Genomic DNA, 20,551 nt, shown 5'->3' with positions numbered 1-20,551 from the left:
GAAATATATTTTTTTTTACCTCTGCTGTCAAGTGCTCTTGGTGGTGAACTTACGGTCAATCTGGTCAGCAAACACCTCGCCATAGATCATCCAGTACGGCATGAAGAAGATGTTGCGTGCCAGCATCCAAGAGGGGTCTTCATTGGGGTTGAGGATGGCCTGCCGTGCCACCCCAAAGCTCATGAGCACCACCAACATGATGATCACAAAGTACATCATGTCGATCATCTGACGGAAGGGGCGAAGAGGAGAGTTAGTATCAAAGGACCCAGGTGGCTCACAAAGAAGAGGGAAGAACAAAAAAAAAAAAAAAAAGAGCTCACAGTGAAACTGTTTGACTAATTCACGATTGCCCACTTGATCTTTCTCATTGGACACGGATTCTTGGTTGATAACTCAAAATTAAACCACAGAATTAATAACCATAACAAATCCAAAATGAAAACATTCCACGAGGAAGGTTAAGAACATTTTTCTTTCTAAATATCAACCCATTATCTTTGTGTATGCCAAAAGTCCTACTAATTATGACTCTGATGGATTCAGAAGGCTGCGTGCATTCGAGCTTGTTTCCCTCTGAAGCGCTTCGATTTGAAGGCAGCCACAACATCACAGGCAATTACCTGGACAAGTTAGGCCATTCCCTCTCTAATTGCTGATTGTCATCAAAGAGAGAGAGCAACCCACATTACCACCTCAAAAAAAAACAAAAATACATCACATGCTGGCCTTTGGAACTTTGTCTTGAAAAGTTGTGCCCTTTACCTAATCAAACAGCAAACTTAGGCTATAATTACACTACCACCATATTTTCCATCTCAGCCCATCATGCGGAGTTGCGGGAAAATACGTTTGCCCGTCACATTCTACCCACGCTGGCCTGAAATGGTCGTCGGGAGGGAACATTGTGTAAAAGTGGCTTTCAAGGCTCTATTAGCATTCAGAAATGAAAGGAAATTGGCGAGCCACGTAACACAAAAGGAGTTCACGCTCCAGCTACATCTCACCATCTTGCCAATCATCATCACATAGGGACCCAGGTACTTGTTGACACCAAAGATGTCGAGCAGCCGGATGTACCAGTAGATGATGTTGACGCAATAGATGACCCGTCCATAGTTCATGAGCGGGGGCTCCTGGAGACGCAGAACCATGCCGACAGAAAATATCAGGATGGCCATGAGGTCTGTGATGTTCCAATACTCCTGAAGCCACACCTTGACCTTTTGTAACAACTTCCCTGGCTCTGACATAAGGATCTAGAAGAGGGTTGGAGAAGAATTAGAGCTGGGAAGGAAGACCAGAAGAGAATGCTGAAATGGGTCAAGAAAAAAGGTAAATACGTTAATGTCAGGCGAAGACACGAGGCAAACATTTTGTGGTTTACGTTACAACTTTGCAGGCAGTGGACAGTAACCACATTGCATCAGTCTGAAAATAAATGGCAGATTAACTGCCGGTAGAGGGCAGTGTAAGCTCACCTATTCAAAGGCACAGTTCAGGAAAAATGGATGTGACAAATTGATGAATGCTTTTCATACATTTACAGCACAAGCAGGTCACAACCTAACACGCCGTAGTCTCATTAATCTACATAGTGTTCATTTTTCATCTTTCTGTTGATTTTACCAACTGTCCGAAAGAGCATCATGACCCCATTTGGTTTATGATACATGTGATTATTTGTGCATACTGTAATTGTGCTTGAGATCAGGGGATGCTTTGAGAATAATTGTAAATTTTTGTCTATGTGAAGCCCTTTGAGACTGCTTGTGATTTAGGGCTATACAAATAAACTTGACTTGACATGTGTCTTTTCAATGAGTACCTCTCTCATCTTCTCAATGCCGTTAGTGAAGATGTAAGCGATGACGATCCACTCTTGCGGCGAAGGCTGCAGATCCATCTTTACCAGGACAATGTAGTTGAATAACATTAGGTAGCCCACGTAGGCCATCTGGAAAGCAAAGAAAATGCTGATAAATGATCAAATTCTCACTCTTAAACTAGCAAGCAGTAATCTGAACAGAGAAAATGTTAGGGCATGTATGGGATTAACGTCTTGCTCTGTATTAGGGTATATTTCTCATTACATTTGATAAACTGCTAACATGCTAACAGTTGATATGCAAAAATATAGCAAGTCAGCAGCCTGGGTTATAAAAGCGCCAAGACAGACTGCTGAGTAGAGAATGTGCTGGGACCAATTTATCCTGTCCTGTAATTAGTCGCTATTTCTAACGATAATTGATATAAACATGCTAGCAATTGGTATGCGAACAATTCAAAAGAGTAGAACGTGATGAGAGTGTGATGGGCCCGCAGCATCAACCGCTAACTGTGACACTTATTTTAATGACTGCTCACCAACCGAGTGACACTATCCCCCAAAATAGAGATTTGATGTCGAGACATCTCACCACTCTACCTGCACGCTTGGCCTGAAAATGTCCATTACGCATCTCCCGAGGCTGCGCCTATTAACATCAGTCATCGACTGACTGATTTGATTTCTACGGCACTTGTAATGTGGACTGTAGCTCATCACCGCGCAGACCAGAGGAAATGGTATTCAAATCAGAAGTTAGGTCTTATGCGGGAGTAAAAAGGTAACCATGAAATATTTTTTCGTTTTTAGACATGCTATAATTCAACCCCAAATTAAACTGGTAAAAAGAGCTATGTAAACTGTGCTAAGGAGAGTACAACAATAACGGTAAGCCAAAGAAGACCACATTAATAAAGTATACAAAAGGAATCAGAGGAAGGTAAATAACCAGAGGCGGGAAATGAGATAAAAGGAGAAGCATAAACAGTGACGTCTCTCCAAGGAAAGTTAATGGAAGCTAATTCGTGTGATATCGGCAAGAATATAATCAGCACATTAGGCCATTAAGTGCACCCAAAAGGCACACATAATCACTCAAAACACTTGAAATCATGTTATTTTTGTTTTGATTTGTTTACAGCCAGGTGCCATCTGCAATGAAGGAGAATATCAAATTTATGAAAAGTGACACTTAGGTAGATGATGAGCAGGGGCTCCAGGACAGAGCCCTGGGGCACACCGGAAGTGACGAGGGAGAGACTTTAAATGAATGAACGGAGTGCGGTCCGATGTGGATGAAGCCAAGTCTATTGTGTGTAAGATGGTGTCAAAGGTCACACTTGGGTCAAGGAGGATGTGGATGGAAAATGACTTTGTGTCAGCTGGAGTGAGGAGATCATTGGTGATGGTGGAAGCACAGAGTACATTTGTGCTGGACCACAAACTGACCGTATGGAACCAGAACTTGACGATGGGAGCGTTATAAAACTCGTAGATCTTGCGTCCCATGGGGATGAGGCGGTGACGTTTCTGAACCTCCTCGACGTCCTTCTTTCTGGACGTCTCCGTGGCTACCTTCCCCAACATCGCCTGGTGGGGGAGGGGGAGGCACGGGAACCCCACAAGGAGCAACGTGGGCGGCGAGGAGGGAGGGAGGGAGGGAAGGATAAAGGGATGAAGAGAGTGGGAGGAAAATGCAATGCGGCCGAGGAGGAGGGAAGACAAGCATGTCGAAGGAAAGAGGGTGGATGGGGTGTGTTGAAGACGAAAAAGAAGAGAATAAACACACAAAGAGAATAAAGGGTTACTTTCTAGGCAAGTACACAAACCTCATCATTTATCATTCTGCCAAATCCAAAAAAAGCAAGCACAAGCAATGTCTTCATTCCAAAATGTGAAATGTGTGTTTGAGGTGAGTGTTGAGGTGAGCGAATGCTGGTGACACACAATGACACACGGACGCACACTCATGGATTGTGTCTCAGACAACAAGACGGACCAGAGGGGACAAGGAGAAGACAGAAAGAGAGGACAGAAAAGGAAGACATTGAAAACTGCTTTTTATCTGGGACACAATTCCTAAATCCATGAGAGAGGGTTCACGCCCCAATCTTATCATGTGAAAGCAACAGCAGGACTTTGAGAGAGTTTATATCTTTGGAATTGATATATCACTCAATGGGCACTTTGTTAGGTACACCCACACAATCTTACGCAATCCAATACAACAGCTGTATGAAACATTTTGATAACCGGTCTGCGTGTTGAGCGACGGCGTCATTTGAGAACATCGGCGGGGTGTCAAAGAATGCGCTTGGGAAAGCTTTTTTTTTTTTTTTTGGAGCCAAAGAAACTATTGGTCGGCCGTTTTATAAAAATAAAAATACATTTGAGAAAGCACTTCCTATAATTTGGTTTTAGTGTGACTTTTTGTAAGTAATAATCAGGATGAAACTGAACATTTTTGGCGGATATTTGTTTTATACAGCCGTTCTATTTGGTTTATATACTTGATCGGAATAAATTCTTAGCGGTGCATTTGCACAGTCACAAGCCGGGACAAAATTGCAAATGTGTCCTCTAACTGCAGGCCTCTTACACATAGGTCACGTCCACGACGAAAACACAGCTCATTTCCTTTTAAACGGACGTATTTTGCTCTACGGCTCGTACACCGAATTGGGCAAAAATCCATTTTGTTTCTTCTTGAGTCACATGTGCTAGCGTGCGTGTCTCTTTGTGCCGGCTTGCTGGCTGAGCTGAATGCGGATGAGGGAAAGAGCGTGGTGCTGAAGTGCTCAACTTCAATGCAATCAGTTAAAAGGACAATATAAGATCCAGGTTGCGAATTACAAATCAATTGCCACTCTTGATTTTAGTGCGCAAACCGGATCCTGATATATCTCCTCAACTGATTAGATTGAACTGGGAAAAGGTCCAAGTGCTGCCCCGGCATCCAAGTCTTTTATAGACGTCAATGGCTGTGAGAAGGTGCTCGCTCAGACTCTGGATGATTTCAGATGTGCAGCGGCAGGCACGCACGGGAAACATCAATGCATATTCTGGGCCGGCCCATGCTCGGCAGCCCGCATGCGGAGCGGCCCGCCGTGGTGAGCGTGACAGGCGGCTATCGGCTAGCGTTGTACAGTACCTCATCTTGGAAAGAGGGAGGGAAGGAGAGGGGGGGCGGTACAGGATGGGGATTGAACGAGAACAAGAGGCGGGGAGGAGGATATCGACGGAAGGAGAAACATTCACGAGGAAAACCCACAAGAGACGCTACAACTCCAACGTCTTGGCTTAGACAACGAAGAACGGGAAGCTTGGCCGTGTTGTGTGCGTTTGGAGATTTGTCAGCGTGTGTGCGCAACAAATTGTCATTTCCGGCAGAATCAAACTGCCCTTGTTTTTTTGGACATGACTATGAGAATCGTGTGTAGGTTCTGAGATGCAGGGCTGAGGTGGGTTCTCTCACCACGGAGTTGTACTGCGCCTCACAGTAAGATCTTACTGTGAACTCCATGTCTTCTTCCTCCTTCTCCTTGACGGGCTTCTCGGGCTCTTCTTCCTCCTTTTCCTGTAAGTAGGCCTCCTGGTCCTGGGGCATGTACGACATCTCATCTTTGTTCTTGAACTCCAGGCTCAGGATAGACGGCGGCAGGAGCAGGCCCAAGATGACCTGTTGGGGAGGGGGGGGAGCCGTGACAGATGTGATGGAAACGAGCGCTTTCACAAGCAGCGATGCGGTCGTTAGGATATGCGGCATTGATCATCGTGTGATACGTAAACTGGGTCGGGGCCGCCGTCGAGGCCGTCGTCCGAGGAAGCTTTGCGGATTCACTACAGTGCTCTGAAAACACTTTCAAACGGCAAAGAAGATGGATGGAAGATGCCGGAAGCAGCTCTCGTAATCGGTCGTAGCACTTTTTAATGCACGGAACACTCAATGGTCATTTGTAAGCATGGCAACGAGGATCTTAATGGCGATATGTTGCCAGCGGCAAGCAACACACTCTCAAGGCGACATTACCGAGACGTGAGTCGTTAAGGCCCGGCAACGCGGCCAAATACAAAGTCGACTATTGCCGACCCAGCGACGTGCCTGACCGTCAATCCGAAGGAGGGCAAATCATTCATTTCGCTCCAGTACGACTTCCAGGCGTCTGTCATTAGTCAAGCGAATCAAAAGACGTCAGACTTGAACATGGTGTTGAAATCGATAGTGTCAACTCCTTGATGGTGTTCCTAGCCTGCGGTGATGAGTTCGAGTTTTGAGAATGGATGCTCACCGTCGTGGTGATAACGTTCGCGACATGCGCATTATTTGGACAGCGTTATTTGCGAGATGTCACGACACCCCGAGGGCACGGCATCTTGTTTGTTCCACTTGTGGCGTGCTTACAGTCTCTTTCCGCTCCCGTGAGCCTTGGCAGTACACTCAAAGGTCAAAGAATACTTGAAGCGTTCCCCGGTGCCTCCTGCTCCGGGAGGCTAAACCGAGACAGGGTGCGACCCCCCCCCCCGCTGACTGCACCCCTAGCAACCCAGAAACCGACTGCTTGTCAAAATGAAAATTGTTACCGCAGGACATCTGGAAGTCGAAACATTTCCCTCCAAGTGTCTTTTTCACCCATTAGACAGAAAAACTAACAGAAAAAGTGCCCAGTTACATTTTCACCTCAAAGTGGAGATTTATGCAAATATTGAGTAGGCAGTCAAAGTGAATACGTGTCCGCGGCCCCAAAGCGAAAGCTCCAAAATATATGGGACAGGGTTTGACGGTTTGCTAGTAATTAAGGTCAACTCTTTCATTGCTCGTGGCTTCAGAAAAGAATCAGCAGGATTAAAAGTAACGGCAGAAGATTCACAGCTTGCGGCTGATTCGACTCATTATGCTCTTAAGTGTTGGACTATTACCTCAAGGGTCCATAAATGATTATTTCCCTTACCTTGAGTCCCGAGTTCTTCCGCATGCGCAGACGTCCCATCCACATGTCGGTCAGCAACATCTGACTGCAAGTGTGGGCGATGAAATCGCGATGCTTGGCCGCTACCGCCAGCTGCAGGCAGGTGGCGTTGCTCCAGTTCTTCAGCTCATACGTCAGGAGCTTCATGGCCATCTGCTCGTCCTGTTTATAGGACTGGTCCAGAAGTTCCACAGCCAGCTGGCCAAACTCTCTAGGAAATAGTATGCGGAACATAAGCGCCCGCATAAAGACACGAACAGAGGGATTGTTGTGCCTTGTCACGACATGTAAGGATTACATGAAACTGGTCCAGGCATCACTGACCATCTGCTCCACATTCGAAATTAGATTTGCATAAAAACGCCATCACACAAGAGAGAGGACTAAAACAAAAGTCAACGGCACATAAAAATGGCTCAAGTAGACACACACGACATCATGCTGAGAGACGTTTTCATCAGTATGGTGCCTTATTTAGCAATATGAGATTGGCAAAATAGAAACATCTCAGTATGTTGCAATAGAGTTCCGCCGAGTTTAAAACTTAAATGACAGTCATAATTACATAATGAAGTCCCCCACCCCCTCAAATTTCCCTTTTTCAGTTCTTCTGCAGCCACACATTTATTCTTCTTTTTTTTTTAAAAATTATTTAAATTTTTAATTTTATAAAGACGGGTCTGTCGCGCCCACCTGGAGTTGTGGTTGAGCTCCTGCGAGATGTCGTCCACCATGTCGTTCTCGGAAGCCTCGTGCGCCATGGCCTTACACAGTTTGCACGCCACCAAGGCTTTGGCCATGGCCTCTTCGCCGTGTTGCCAAAAGAAGAGCGCCATCTTCTGCCGCTTCATCAGCACGGCCCACACCATCAGCTCGTGGAAGGGGAAAGGGAAGTGGTTGATTTCGGGATCGTCCAAATCGATGTCCACCTCCTCCTCTCGTTTGCGCGTGGTTTTCTGGCGGCCCCTACGGATCGGCATGTCATCCTGGGGGGGATCCGTGACATGTGACAGGAGGGGAGGAGAAGAGAGATAGCTATGTAGAGTACGGATGATGCTCATTACCATCAATCTGAAGAGCAAATGTGGCGGCCCTGACCACGTTCAATTTTGCATATGAATGAAAATGACGTGTTCAAAATCTCATTTGCCCTCCTTGTGTCTGAAAAGGTCTCTTGGGTAGTGTATTCCTGTCTCTGGACTGACACTGCTAGCTAGAGCCTAGCACATGATGGATTTTTGATTTCAAAAATTGTCATTTGCGTAAGATTAATGCTCAACTGTAAATATCTAGTGGCTAGCTGTAGCACTCTAGATATTCTACATGCTTTGAAACAAAACCTGGCCAATGAATAGCCTGTAATGCAGTCAGCTAACATAACAAGGTATCATGTTTTGGTTTAGCGACATTGACAGGCACACGTGAAGAGAATAGACAAAACATCATGCATGTTTTTTCTTTTTAAATCCATGATTCACAGAAAACTGCAGCTACTACACAGTGCGGAATCACACATGACGTCAGTCATTGCTCATTCAGTTCGGGGAAACTGTGAGCTCAGACAAATGTGTTCTCACAAGAATTTAGTAGAAAGTTTCACAAAAGTGAGAACTGATCTACTCTAACCATTTTGGGACGCTATTAGTTCAAGGGGCAAACTGTCATCGTAGTCAATCTTTTATTGACTGTAGCGGATACATGTTTTTAGACCTACGTCTACGGCTCCTAGCTAGCTTGATAAAACATTGGAATCCCTCTGGAGGAGCTGGGCGGAAAGGATTCTCTGCTTGAACTTTTTTTAAAATACTCATCTAGAAATGACCTGGCCTTCCTCTGGTTCTTCAGCACAAAAAGTTCACCCACCCTTTAACCTAAACTGCCCTAGCTAGCAGGCACACATCTGACAACTGTGCTGCTTGGTGATGAAATGCCGCCAATGAAAATTACGACTCATTAAGACTTTAACATAAAAAAATGTCAAATTATCGAGAAAAATCATAAATATATGTAATAAATAATAAATATGTATAAACATAAATGACCTCCAAAACATTAAAGTAAACATGGAAAGATATTCTCCAGTATGCTAATGGCTAGCGCAGCATTGTACAGTAAATCAAAGGTTTTATGCAACTTCAGAGGTAAATTTTATACTGTATTTTGGCATAGTTTTAAAACAAGTTTTTTTTTTTTATAAATTAAGCACCGTAGGAGGGTATTGTCCTTCGTCAGTATTTGCCCACCTCTGCTAAGTACAGTGTATTACTTTTCGTATGAAATCCTACTAAAAACTCTTGTGAGAAGAGGCTCCACAGACATGACTGACACATTTAAACAGTCGGGAGCCACAAAACAGTGATGATTATTTTGGAAAAAAGAAGACACTGACTGACCGAGGGACAAAACACAGACCAGCACGTATTTGGAAGAACATTTTAGAGGAGGGGAAGGAGGAAGTGGAGGACGGGCGGTGAAGGAATGACCATGATGGCAACACTCACCTCCATCCCCAGCAGTTTCAAGGCTTTGGGCTAAAAAAGCAACAAGAACATGAACAGACTGAACAACATCTTTTGGGATGTATTTTCATGGAGCAATGTGTTGCTGGTGGAAAGACAGGATGCTACGTATGTGCACAGCTACAACCTCTCTTGAAGCAGAGCGGTGGCTTTAGTACAGCGTACTGTGTATCTGTACTAAAAACAAGGCCATGTTTGCATTATGCATTCATGAGCTATCATCCCAGTTGGTAAAAATAGGCATGGTTTCCTTGGGGGCGGGTGATATCTGCATCTATTTAAGGGCGTTGTTCTTTTTTTTTTTCAACATGTGTTTATGTGCGTGCGTATGAGCGTGTGATTGCGATCACAGCTTTTGCTGGCGTCGAAAAAGGCAAAATAAGAAACGGATTCCCTCGCCATCAAAATAGCTTTGCATTACTCCATCTTCCTCCGTCAAGCTGCTTTTGTTGCTTCCATTGGAGACATGCAAATAGATAAACAAGCATATGACAACGCACGCGCACACGTACGGCGGACCATGAAGCAAAATGAAGACATTGTGATATTTCTTTTATCATCACACCCATGTCGAATGCAAGAACCCAATTGAAGAGGAATGGACTGCTCATAATGAAGGTGTGCATGGGGTGGCCAAAAAAAAAAAAAAAAAAGCCAACTATAAGGTGCACAGGAGCGGGTAATGAGTCTTTTGCTAAGTGGTTTCTAACGGGCAAGTGAGATGAGTGGTACTGGCTGCATCGACAACACTTACAATCAATATCAATGTGAGTTCAATGACACACACAGCATCAATAGAAAACGGTAGTCTGTAATAGTTTGACCTTAATTAACCTTACATCAGAATCCCAGCTAGAAAATAACGTGGATGGGCTAATCATTGACAGCGACAACAGATTAGAGCTTTCTTGTGGCTATCAGTGCACCAGACTGGACAGCCTTCAGGTTGTTAGCATCCGCGTCAATGATAACATTGACTCTCCAAAGTTACACGTTAAAATGAACAGATAAGGCTAATTTGAAAACATATCACATCTATCTCCGTTTAAAAGAATGGAAATTCCGATTTGTGCGCCGAAAGCAGCGAAAACGCGAATAAAACTTCTACTGCCTGCATAATTATGGGCTAAGGTTGCCGTGATCTTGCTGCCCAGTCAGGCATGTGGCAAGAAACACTGAACTTTACATTTTACCCTGGAGTACATATTGTAGTCCCTGCTTTGCATATTATATCATGATTAAAATACAATGCATCCAAATTATTCATCTTATCAGGGTTAATTTGCTCATAGGATATATTTGTAATTATGAAGATTAATGATTCAAGTAGTGAAAAAAATATAAATAAATATATATTATATTCATGTATAAATATACATATATATATAAATAGATATAAATATATCAATATTTACATATATTTAAAATATACTATAAAAAGAGATATAAATATCTAAAAGCTTTGCCTATATCTAAAATAAAAATAATGACTGTTAAAGAAACATGAGATGAATTTGCTTACCCTTTTGGGTCCAAAAAGGTTGTGGTACAGAGTCCTGAATCTCTTCCTGGTGTAGTTACAACGATAAGCTCCGCCCATTAGGTACTCAATGACCAGTCCGATGTCGATGAGGCTGATGCGGTAGTCTGGGGGCAGGTTTCCCTGCAAAAGTGCGCAGCGTTAATGGGCAACAACTTCTTGGCGAGGCAAGTAATGTGCACACTCACTGCAACAACAACACAAAAAAAATCCACATCAAACTGAGTTTGGCTATGAAAGAAAACGTGATTATTGGATTCACCTTGAAGTAGATCCAACTGAACCCTGGATATTCTCGCTTGGAAAGAACACACAGCGTCAGTGAGTAGAACGCACGATAAGCACGAGCAAGGGAAATGAGAAACACAAAACACGACGCATGAGATCTCTCTTCCAGCGCTTGGCACCAAATTGTTTTTTCAACAAGTCCGTGCTTTACATTGGAAGGAGTGCCAATACCTGGGCTGGTCTCGCAAGGCTCGAGACATTGACAAAATGTCCACGTCTGGCCTTAGATGAAAATTCTCAAACTGTCTAAAGGGCATGATTGATTTTTGAGGTTAATTTTAAAAGCTGAATCATTTTCTTTTAGGGACTAAAGCGGGAGAAAAAAATGTTAGTCTGGAAGAGACGGCTGATATAAAGAGGGACAGACGAAGGAGGATTTAAAGATAAGATGTTTGCCCTCGACATAAACCCTCGACGGTGCTTCATTCATTATCACGGAACACTTACCCTCAAGGGATGTCCGCTTAGTTAGCCGAGGTATACACATAGCGACAATCAAGCACAATTTGAGAATTGTCTAATGCAGGGGTGTCAAAATCATTTTTATCGCGGTCCTGCGGAGGGCCATTAAGACTGTCAATTTGTTTTCAAATCAGACTAGTGAAAACTTATATTTTAAAAAGACGATTTTTAAAGAGAATTTGCAATTTTAGCAATGACATGAATTTGTCTTCGCGGGCCACATAAAATGAGGTGGCGGGCCGTATCTGGGCCCCGGGCCTTGAGTTTGACACCTGCGGTCTAATGCTTCTGATCCAGGCCAGACAAAGGCTTGATTATTGACGCGTTTTGTTTTTCTGTCGTCGACCAGAATGTGATCCGTTGGAATATTTTCCCAGAAATTTCATCGCTCCCCAACCTGTTTCAAGTAACGAAGAAAGTCTGAGAAATATATTTAATTGCAGGCATTATTTGACAAGTGTTTCGAAAGAGTGTCATGAAGACACACAAGTGCCGTGATATTTATATTCTATTATTAAATATAATTGAATAAAGATGCCATGTACTCGCAAAAGCAACAAGTCAAAGAGGCAGGTTACTTTCCGTGCTGAGATGTGGAAGCACGGTGACAAACCAGCATGATCCACCTTTTGTTCATTTACTCGTCAGGAAAGTCCATTTCTGCTTGAGCAGCTGCAGCCCACAAAGCCAATCTGTCTGTTTCTGACTGCGCTTTCCCACCGTGTAATGATTGGAGCACATTACACCCGAGAGCAACCTTCAGCAACAGTTACCAGAAGAACACCTGCTTCGGGATCTAAAAGCCTGCCGAGGTGAACGAAAACAGCGGCCGCGAACGCTCAATCCGGGGAAGGCGCTAAAATCTGACGTCAGAGAGATGCAAGTGTAGTTCCGCATCATTTCAAACTCTTACATTACCCTTCCCAAAAAAAAAAAAACGATTGAGCGATTTTGAACACATTTGAGGCGTGTATGACAGAAACAGCAAAGACTCTCCGTAACTTCTGTTATCAACCCTGGCTAAACTTAGCGAAGAACAAGACCAGTCCAGACTCATTTCAACATACTTCATTGACACCGATTACAACAATTCTTTGTTAGCTAGACCTTTGGTGCCCCCTTGTGGTATAGTGTCTTGTGGGTATTAAAGAGCTCAAAAAGGGATGTCTCACCATGCACTTTATTTGTATGCGTGTGTAGGTGGGGTTGTTCAAAAAGGTTCTACGCATCAGAGTCACGTTTGAAGATTGCAGCATCCAACCTTTTCCGTAACTCCCAAGGCAGGATGCAAGGCTACCGCAATCAGTACCGCTTGAATTAATGTACCGCTGCTAATGCTAACGCTGCTGATTTTGACCCGTCTGTTAATTCCCAAATGAGGGCTCACTCGAAATTGCCACGGACGGACCGTGAAGCTCAGATTTCGGTTTGGCTACGTTCCAATCAAGTTGTGTGCGCAACAAACAAAAAAACATTATGCAAATGGCGACGGTTTAACTTGCAAGAAGTGAATGAAAACATTTCATCATCTTCACGATGAAATTAACGTGATTGCGATGCATAGGGAAGAAATGACAAATGTGGCAAACTGTGCATTTTCACTTGTCAACACAAACAAACACATGAGGTTACTCCTTCTCAGCCTCGCAGCAGTTCCACAGCTGTTTTCTCAAATTGCAAAAGGTCTGCGAATAAAAGACTGTTTAATGCGCGCTGGCGTTTGTTTGCAATGGTGCTGTGTGTGCCTTCGAGAAAGAACAGAGTCAATAGTGAAGGAGTAAATGGAAGTCGACAGAGGGATGAGAGCCATGCACAGCTCTACGCAGCTCCGGCTGAAAGAAAACAGCCGGCCGGCCGGCCGGCCTCTATTTGCGGGTTAGGAGCAACTAGGACTAGCCAAACCAAGAAATACAAAGAAAGGCAAATCAAAAGAAGCTTCATGTGGTCTTGACTACACAAGACTATTCCAGCCAACATTCCCAGAGACTGTGCGACAAAAAGTGATTCTCGTACCTTTTTGACATCCCTGACGAGGTGGTAAAGCGTGTTGGACGGGCCGTGCCTCTGCAATCAAAAAGGAAGGAAAACGTAACAAACTGTCTGCAACGGCGCGTCGACGACGTGAACGATTAGCTTACCGTGTTGTAGAGCTCCTCTAGCCTGGATAACGTGAGGAAACGATGCATACTGACTCCGTTTTCAATCAGCAGCTTGACAAAGTCCACCCGGTCCAGAACTAAGGCATCCAACATGGCTTGCTCCAAGGAACCAACCTGAGGAGACGTTTGTTTAATGCAGGGGTGTAAAACTTATTTTTTGCCATTGTGGTTTAGTTTCCCTCCGAGGGAGGGCCATTATGACTGAATAACTAGTTTTGAAATCAGACTAGTAAAACATGTTCAAATAATTTAAAAGTATGAATGGTCACAAAACTTGCTAGCAATATCTCTATTCTTAAAAAGTGAAGACAATTTGTAATTTTAGTCATGACACAAAGTCCAAGCAAAATTTGTCTTTGCGGGCCACATAAAATGATGTGGCGGGCCGTATCTAGCCCCCGGGCCTGGAGTTTGACACCTATGGTTTAACGTGACCGAACTTTTCAGCCAAACTATCACATGCTAAATAATTCGGGGTAGAGTTTAGGCAACAAGGGCTCCCTGTGAATATCTTACAGGCCACTGTTGTCCATAGATGAAGATCTGACTCCGGGCAATGTCGACTCTGTTCCACGCCAGAGCCAAACTCAACTGGTCAGGAGCTGAAGCGTTGGCGCCTGGAGGAGGAGGAGGATGAATCACATGCATGTTTGCTTTTCGGATATGTTGTCCTTTCTAGAAGCAATTATAAAACTCTGTAATGGTAGTCTGAATTTTGTGTCTTGCATAATGACACTAAAGAAGCTTGAAGCTCGCATCTTGAAACAGATAAGGAGAGCCGAGGCATCAGCAGTTGTATAACAATTCCCTGACAGCCCACCTTCCAGAGATTGTCTCATTCAACCCCCAATAAGAAAAAAGGCTCTAATGAGTTGTTTTGCCACCAAGGCGACTGAACGACCAATTGGTATGCAGGATACTCGGTCACCAACCACTCTGGGCAACAACAACAACACTATTAGGATGACTCCGAGGAGACATCCCCACCTCTGCATTTAAAAACGGAGACGCCGCTCTTGTTACGATGACTTGGATGAATGAGAATCTACCGAAATATATTTTCATCATTTGATTCACCATGAAAACAGCAGATTGAATCAAAATGGATAAAAAAAATAATAATAATAAAATAATAAATCGTTAAATAAATAATAATAAAATACTTAATAAAAATCAAATCAGAAATAGTTTCCAGTAGACATTTCATTTAGGATTGAAGGCAGAAATAACAATAATAACAAAGCAACGTACAGTTAAGCGGGGAAAAAAAAATTGACGTCGACCGCTCAGATGATAATTTGAGTTTTTTAAGCTGCCTCATTTAAAAAATCAGTCGTCTGTGAATTAAACCCTAATAATCTTTTAGTATGTAGACAAGAATATTCAATGAGTCCAATCGAATAATCAGTCTACAAAGTGGCGCTACTTGAAGGCCCGCACACGCATTACTGGAGCCTCATGCTGCGGTTTCCACTAATAAGAGGACAAGCTCGCTAATAAGCACTTTACTGGAGATTTGTGTGCATTAAAGTGCAGCGTGGTCTTGTTTTATTCAAAGCGTGTGATCTTATAGCGCTTCTCCGTAGAGGCCAAATTGCGGCAAATAATCTTTATGGAGCCAACCCTCAGACATCGGACGTCAATTATTCCCTCAAGTCTGCTTTGTTGTCAAATCTCACAACTTCTTGTTTGCTACGTTCTAATCCAGCGTTTTCAAATGCAGGATGTGACAGAGGCAGAATTTCAATTTGCACTAAAAGCCTTCACACGACTTTTATTCACCGTGCGGGAGAGAGAAAATGTGTGTGAAATGACTCTCGAGCGGCTTTTTTTTTTTTTTGGTGCTTCCTCTGCACGATTTTAATGAAATCCCACTTTCAAAACACCGGCGTATAAAGAAATGGGAAAACAAACGTATTAGAAATCAGGACGAAAGAGTGACGGAGATAACAGAATGTTTGTTCACAGGCAAGGCAATAAAGGCACAAATCGCCGCGTGAGTCAAACAAATGATGCATCTGCAAGAATGATGTCTAACATTCCAATCTGCTCCAAACTATTCATAAGTGCAAATGAGAGAATGCTCCAAAAGGGCTACTGACACAATTAGAGTCCGATTGTACCATCAGAGCAACCGTGATCAATCAGAGAAGCTGAGCCACCAATCGAAAGTATGGATCCTATGTGTGTGTGTGTGGGAAGATTGGCCTTGGGAAACAATTGGGAATGGTTCAGTTGTGTGTCGGACTCCCAATGCCCCCCCCCCCCCCCCAACACACACACACACACACCGATCCCTGTTTATTTGCTTAGGCGAATCAATACGCGGCTACTGAATCAAGGTTGAACATATCGCCGGATGTTTTTGCTTGAGGTTAAATGAGCCTGCAAGGCTCATCTTTGAATATGAACAATATTAGGGCTTACCTTTTAGAAGTGCGGTGAGGATGGCAAGGTCAATATCTTGATGACCTTCGGAGCCCATTCGAAAGACTGTAATCTGGGAGGGACAGAAAATATATGAAATGAAAAGAAATATAGAAATTATATATATAATAATGTATATAAATATAATAAATAAATAAAAATATGAACACATTTTTCCGACACCGCAGTAAAAGAGAAAATGATTCCCTTCCTTTGTCTTGAGGCACGCTTTTATTCCTTCGAGGTGATATTTGACAAACAAGTGTTGGCACGTGGGCATAGGCGCACGTACATGTACGTATGATGTGCTCACGCGTGGAAGGCACCTTGAAAAAGCCAAGAAGCGTGTTCTGAATGGCTGACGAGTTACTCCTCTAATCCCGCAAGCCCATCTCCCTTCCCATCTTTAATGGCTTCATTTCATAGCACGCCGGGAATCGGCCGGCGTTCGCCGCCGCCGCTGCTGCTTCGCCGTTCTTTCGGCCAATGCGGCAATCATGCGGGCCAACCCTACTTGTCCTTTCTCCAATGATGTGTGTTTTCATACAAATATTTAAAAAGTAATCCCATCCTCATTGGTGATTTATGGTATCTATTATCTCGGCCCATTAATCATCGGAGCAGCGTATGCTGATGACATGCGGACGCATCCCTGCGAGGAATGAGGAGTGAGGCGCGACGTAATACCTTCGGATTGTGTCACGTAATCACTAATTAGGGGCGCACTTCAATATGTGTGTGTGTGTGTGTGTGTGTGTGTGCGTCAACACACATTCACGGCTGCGCAATCAAAAGGTCTTTTTCCAGGTGAAATGAAAGTGCAATGGGATGTGACGGTATCGATTAGAGGTCTTCATGAGAAGACACACATCGCTTGCGTGTAATTGCGCCACTCCGCCTGCAAAATATTTCCTTTTTTGCCTTAATATTATCATCCACAGTTTGCAGGATTAAAGAAGAATTGGAAAGATGGTGAGTACATGACTCCATCAGACTCCAGCTCAGCTCATTAAAGCTCAGTTAAAATTTGCATTTCGCTGCCTTCAGAACAAAAGATGGATGAAGTTGTCATTTAGGAAAGAGCACGATCAGTGAAGATCATCTTGGCCCCCCCAGATGTATTCACCTTGACCGCCGCGCCTTCTCCCAGCCACCATCTTTCTCAAACATGAATCATCCCACCCCTTCCCATTCCCCTCCACTCTTCCTCCCAGTCTCTCCCTCTCTCTTTCCCTTTTCCAATCACGTCGTCAGGGTGACCCCTGAGTGTTTGTGCTTCCACTCGTAATGCAAATCTTTTGCAACAAGGCAACCTGTTAGAAGGTACAAGCTTGCTAATCTGATTTCGAGGACCCCCGTGATGCAGCAACATCTGCTACATGCAAAGTGATGTCCACCTTATCTGATTGTACGCTCGCTTCATATCAGGCCTTTCGTTTGAAGTCGCTTCAAAATAGACTCGATGGTCCCGGACCATCATGGCATGTGACATTTTCTGCAATACCTCATTGTACCTCCGACTGGAAAATAATAATAATAATAATAATAATAATAATAATAATAATAATAATAATAATAATAATAATAATAATAAATGTATTTATTTTTCTAATAATAATAATTATTATTATATTATATTATATTATAATTTATTATTATTATTATTATACCGACTCAGTTTTGTCTGCCTTTGAGCAGACCAGAATAAAGGATAAGAGCTGAATCGTAGCGATTTCTGAAGGAAGACGGAGATGAGAGGAAAGAGGAAGTCTGCGTGTGGCAAAGGAGGCAGAGAGGAGCAAAGACGGATGTCAAGGCAAAGCAATCTTCCTGTGAGTGGAGGATTCCCTCATCTTCATACTTGCTAAGCTACACGCTTTGGGGATCAGGGGAAAACGGTCATGCTGGAGTGTGTCAAGCTGATTAGAAAAGATGCAAAATGCTGTGCCATGATGAATGCGACATGCACATATGTGAACGGCATTCCATATTTTGGCAACCAACGCAAAAACATTCTGGCTGTGAATTTAAATATGTAACATATTTGAACATGTATTGTGAGAAGAAAATAATCATTCACAGCTTGACAGCCCAAAAAGGAATTTTGTGAACTAAGTTTGTCTCCTCATCCATTTTTAAACAGATAAACTGCCCATCTGATAACAAAGTGTCTCGCCGGCAACTTTATCTCGTTCTCCTCCCCCTCCAAAAGTTTATTGTGCTAGCTCAGTTTTCCTCTTTTAAAGTCACATATTTTCCTTGACTTCTTCTCCTATGTGACCATTTTGTTCTCCAACTAATTCTTAGATTCTCTTGTCGAGAGGCCGACGGAACACGGTTGTTCCTCGTGAATATTTCATTTGGATTAAACATATAAGGGCGATTCTTCACTCAATTATTCATGCCAAGATGGGAAATATCATTGAGCAACTTGCATAACGTCACATTTAAAGGGAGGGAGGGGGAAGAAGGTCTACCTCATGAATACTTAATGAGACTTTTGGTCATAAGCGCCACAGGAAAGAAAGAAAAAAAAAAGTGCATTTAGAGTTTTTTGATGTTTGCTTAATGGCTACGGAAAACTGTTGCTCTAAAGCAAAAAATAAAAGGCGCCATTTTGTGCGCTCCTACACATCATATATGTGAAGCTCATACTTAGCACGTTTTACATATTTCATTAGTGGAGATTAGTCTCCAAATCTGAAATGTTATTACTCAGACTGCCGAACCAGTGTGTAATGTCTTCATTTTTTTGGAACGACAAAAACGGGTCATGTCCACTTGGGCACAACACCTAATTGTCGGAGGCCGAGAAGTGCCAAGCAGCAAAGTGCCAACAACCTTCTGGCTCCGAGACAACCGTAATCCATTTAGGCCTTTACTGACTCTCTGCATGGGACAGGAGAAATGATCGCAGCCTTTGTCCTGTGAGACAAGTCCTTTTTAAATGAATACAGTGGCAAGATAACGGGAACGCTTTGTCAGAAGTCATAATAACAACATACATAAAAACTCCCGAATGCCACATGAACGTCTTCATAGCGTGACTTCAATGGAAGACAAGGAAAAAGAATGTGACCAATATGGCCGCCGATTCACCTCAGTCTGTACGTTGTCATAATTACGGCGCGTTATTGCGACGGTGGTAATTATTGTGCAGCTTGAAATTATCTGCACTCTACAGCTGCTTCTGCTGAATGATTCACGTGCCATTGTTCCGCTTGGTGGCATTTGTGTCGGCAAGCCGGCTGCTTTGGAGAAAGCCCGCTGAGGATGCCGTCAATCCTCTTACAAGACGCCGGCCGGGCATCCAACCTGCTACTTTGCAAATACGACAAATTGCAAATGAACTAGAACACAAAGTTGAATCAAAATGAGGATGAAGTGTTTCTATGTGAAACTAATTCCAGTTGTATTGGCAAACTTACACTTGTGGCTAGCGTCGATTGATTCGAGACTCGCTGCGGAATAAAGTGGAAGCTGTCGATAAATATCGACTGAAGTTCTTTTATTCATTAACGTGTTGTGCTTGCGTGTTAAAAGATAGTCGTATGCATTTTATTTATTCATATATTGAATGATTTATTATTTTATTATGTCATGAATGAGAGATGAATGTGTGTGACAACGTGCGCTCCACAGGATGTGTGTCTTACCTTGAACTTTGTATAAACCCTCACCGTGCAGTTCATGTCAGCTCAAATTTTAATTAATGAATAGTACCACTTCGCGAACATTTATACAGTAGTATAGTGGGTCTATGTGTTCGTCAAAAAAGAGACAGCGGTTTTATTAATATTACTTTGGCTTTTGACTGACTTTGGACTATTCTGCCACTGTATATTTTATTTGTGGTTGTCCCATTGCTATATGTAAAATCTGCAATATAAATAAATGAGTATTATGTTGTATTGGATTATGATTAGGCACTGTAATATTATGCACAGTTTGGATACTCTTGGGTAAAATTAACATTAGTGCTATATCAACCATGGAAAAAAAAAAAAGGGTGAGTCTCAAGCCCTGTGAGTAGTTAGCGTGTCCGATCAATATTTTCAAAGCACTCACCAGCTCCTTCTTTTTCATGCACTCCATGAGGATGATGAACAGATGTTGGGCCTGTGTGCGGCTGTAGCTGAAGGTTTTCTGGATGGTCACCAGCAACTGGTCTCTCAGAGACTCGTTAATTATGCTGCAGAAAAGAAGCCAAGAGGAGCAGGATAAATGGAAATCACACCAAAGAAAGGGCAGAGGAAAACAGAAGACAGGGAGAAAGCGGAGGGGGGTGGGGTAAATTAGATTTGTTGTCTGTAAGTGAACCCAAGGTTGACCGGGACTATCGGCTGCTACGGTATTCCTCA

At 43.2% G+C, this 20,551-nt stretch overlaps 1 protein-coding gene across 9 annotated transcripts in view; it reads right to left on the bottom strand.

The window, feature by feature from the left end:
* The window catches only part of trpm3 (transient receptor potential cation channel, subfamily M, member 3), a 59,782-nt gene that overhangs the window by 8,769 nt on the left and 30,462 nt on the right, over nucleotides 1-20,551 (bottom strand). For 2 of the 9 annotated variants that reach the window (XM_037258505.1, XM_037258510.1), the window contains exons 8-22: nucleotides 20,259-20,382; nucleotides 16,191-16,263; nucleotides 14,280-14,380; nucleotides 13,743-13,877; nucleotides 13,618-13,668; nucleotides 11,117-11,152; nucleotides 10,837-10,977; nucleotides 9,297-9,326; nucleotides 7,489-7,781; nucleotides 6,778-7,006; nucleotides 5,304-5,507; nucleotides 3,278-3,418; nucleotides 1,829-1,957; nucleotides 1,008-1,259; nucleotides 54-228 (exon numbers count right to left, since the gene is read on the bottom strand). In XM_037258505.1, coding sequence (XP_037114400.1) covers nucleotides 54-228; nucleotides 1,008-1,259; nucleotides 1,829-1,957; nucleotides 3,278-3,418; nucleotides 5,304-5,507; nucleotides 6,778-7,006; nucleotides 7,489-7,781; nucleotides 9,297-9,326; nucleotides 10,837-10,977; nucleotides 11,117-11,152; nucleotides 13,618-13,668; nucleotides 13,743-13,877; nucleotides 14,280-14,380; nucleotides 16,191-16,263; nucleotides 20,259-20,382 — 2,114 coding nt within the window. The remainder of the gene's footprint in view (nucleotides 1-53; nucleotides 229-1,007; nucleotides 1,260-1,828; nucleotides 1,958-3,277; nucleotides 3,419-5,303; nucleotides 5,508-6,777; nucleotides 7,007-7,488; nucleotides 7,782-9,296; nucleotides 9,327-10,836; nucleotides 10,978-11,116; nucleotides 11,153-13,617; nucleotides 13,669-13,742; nucleotides 13,878-14,279; nucleotides 14,381-16,190; nucleotides 16,264-20,258; nucleotides 20,383-20,551) is intronic. The other 7 variants (XM_037258507.1, XM_037258512.1, XM_037258506.1 and 4 more) reach the window with 4 other exon arrangements.

This window comes from Syngnathus acus, chromosome 9, assembly GCF_901709675.1.
Source record: "Syngnathus acus chromosome 9, fSynAcu1.2, whole genome shotgun sequence".
In the NCBI taxonomy this organism is placed as follows: domain Eukaryota; kingdom Metazoa; phylum Chordata; class Actinopteri; order Syngnathiformes; family Syngnathidae; genus Syngnathus; species Syngnathus acus.
This window is presented reverse-complemented; position numbering and strand designations above follow the sequence as displayed.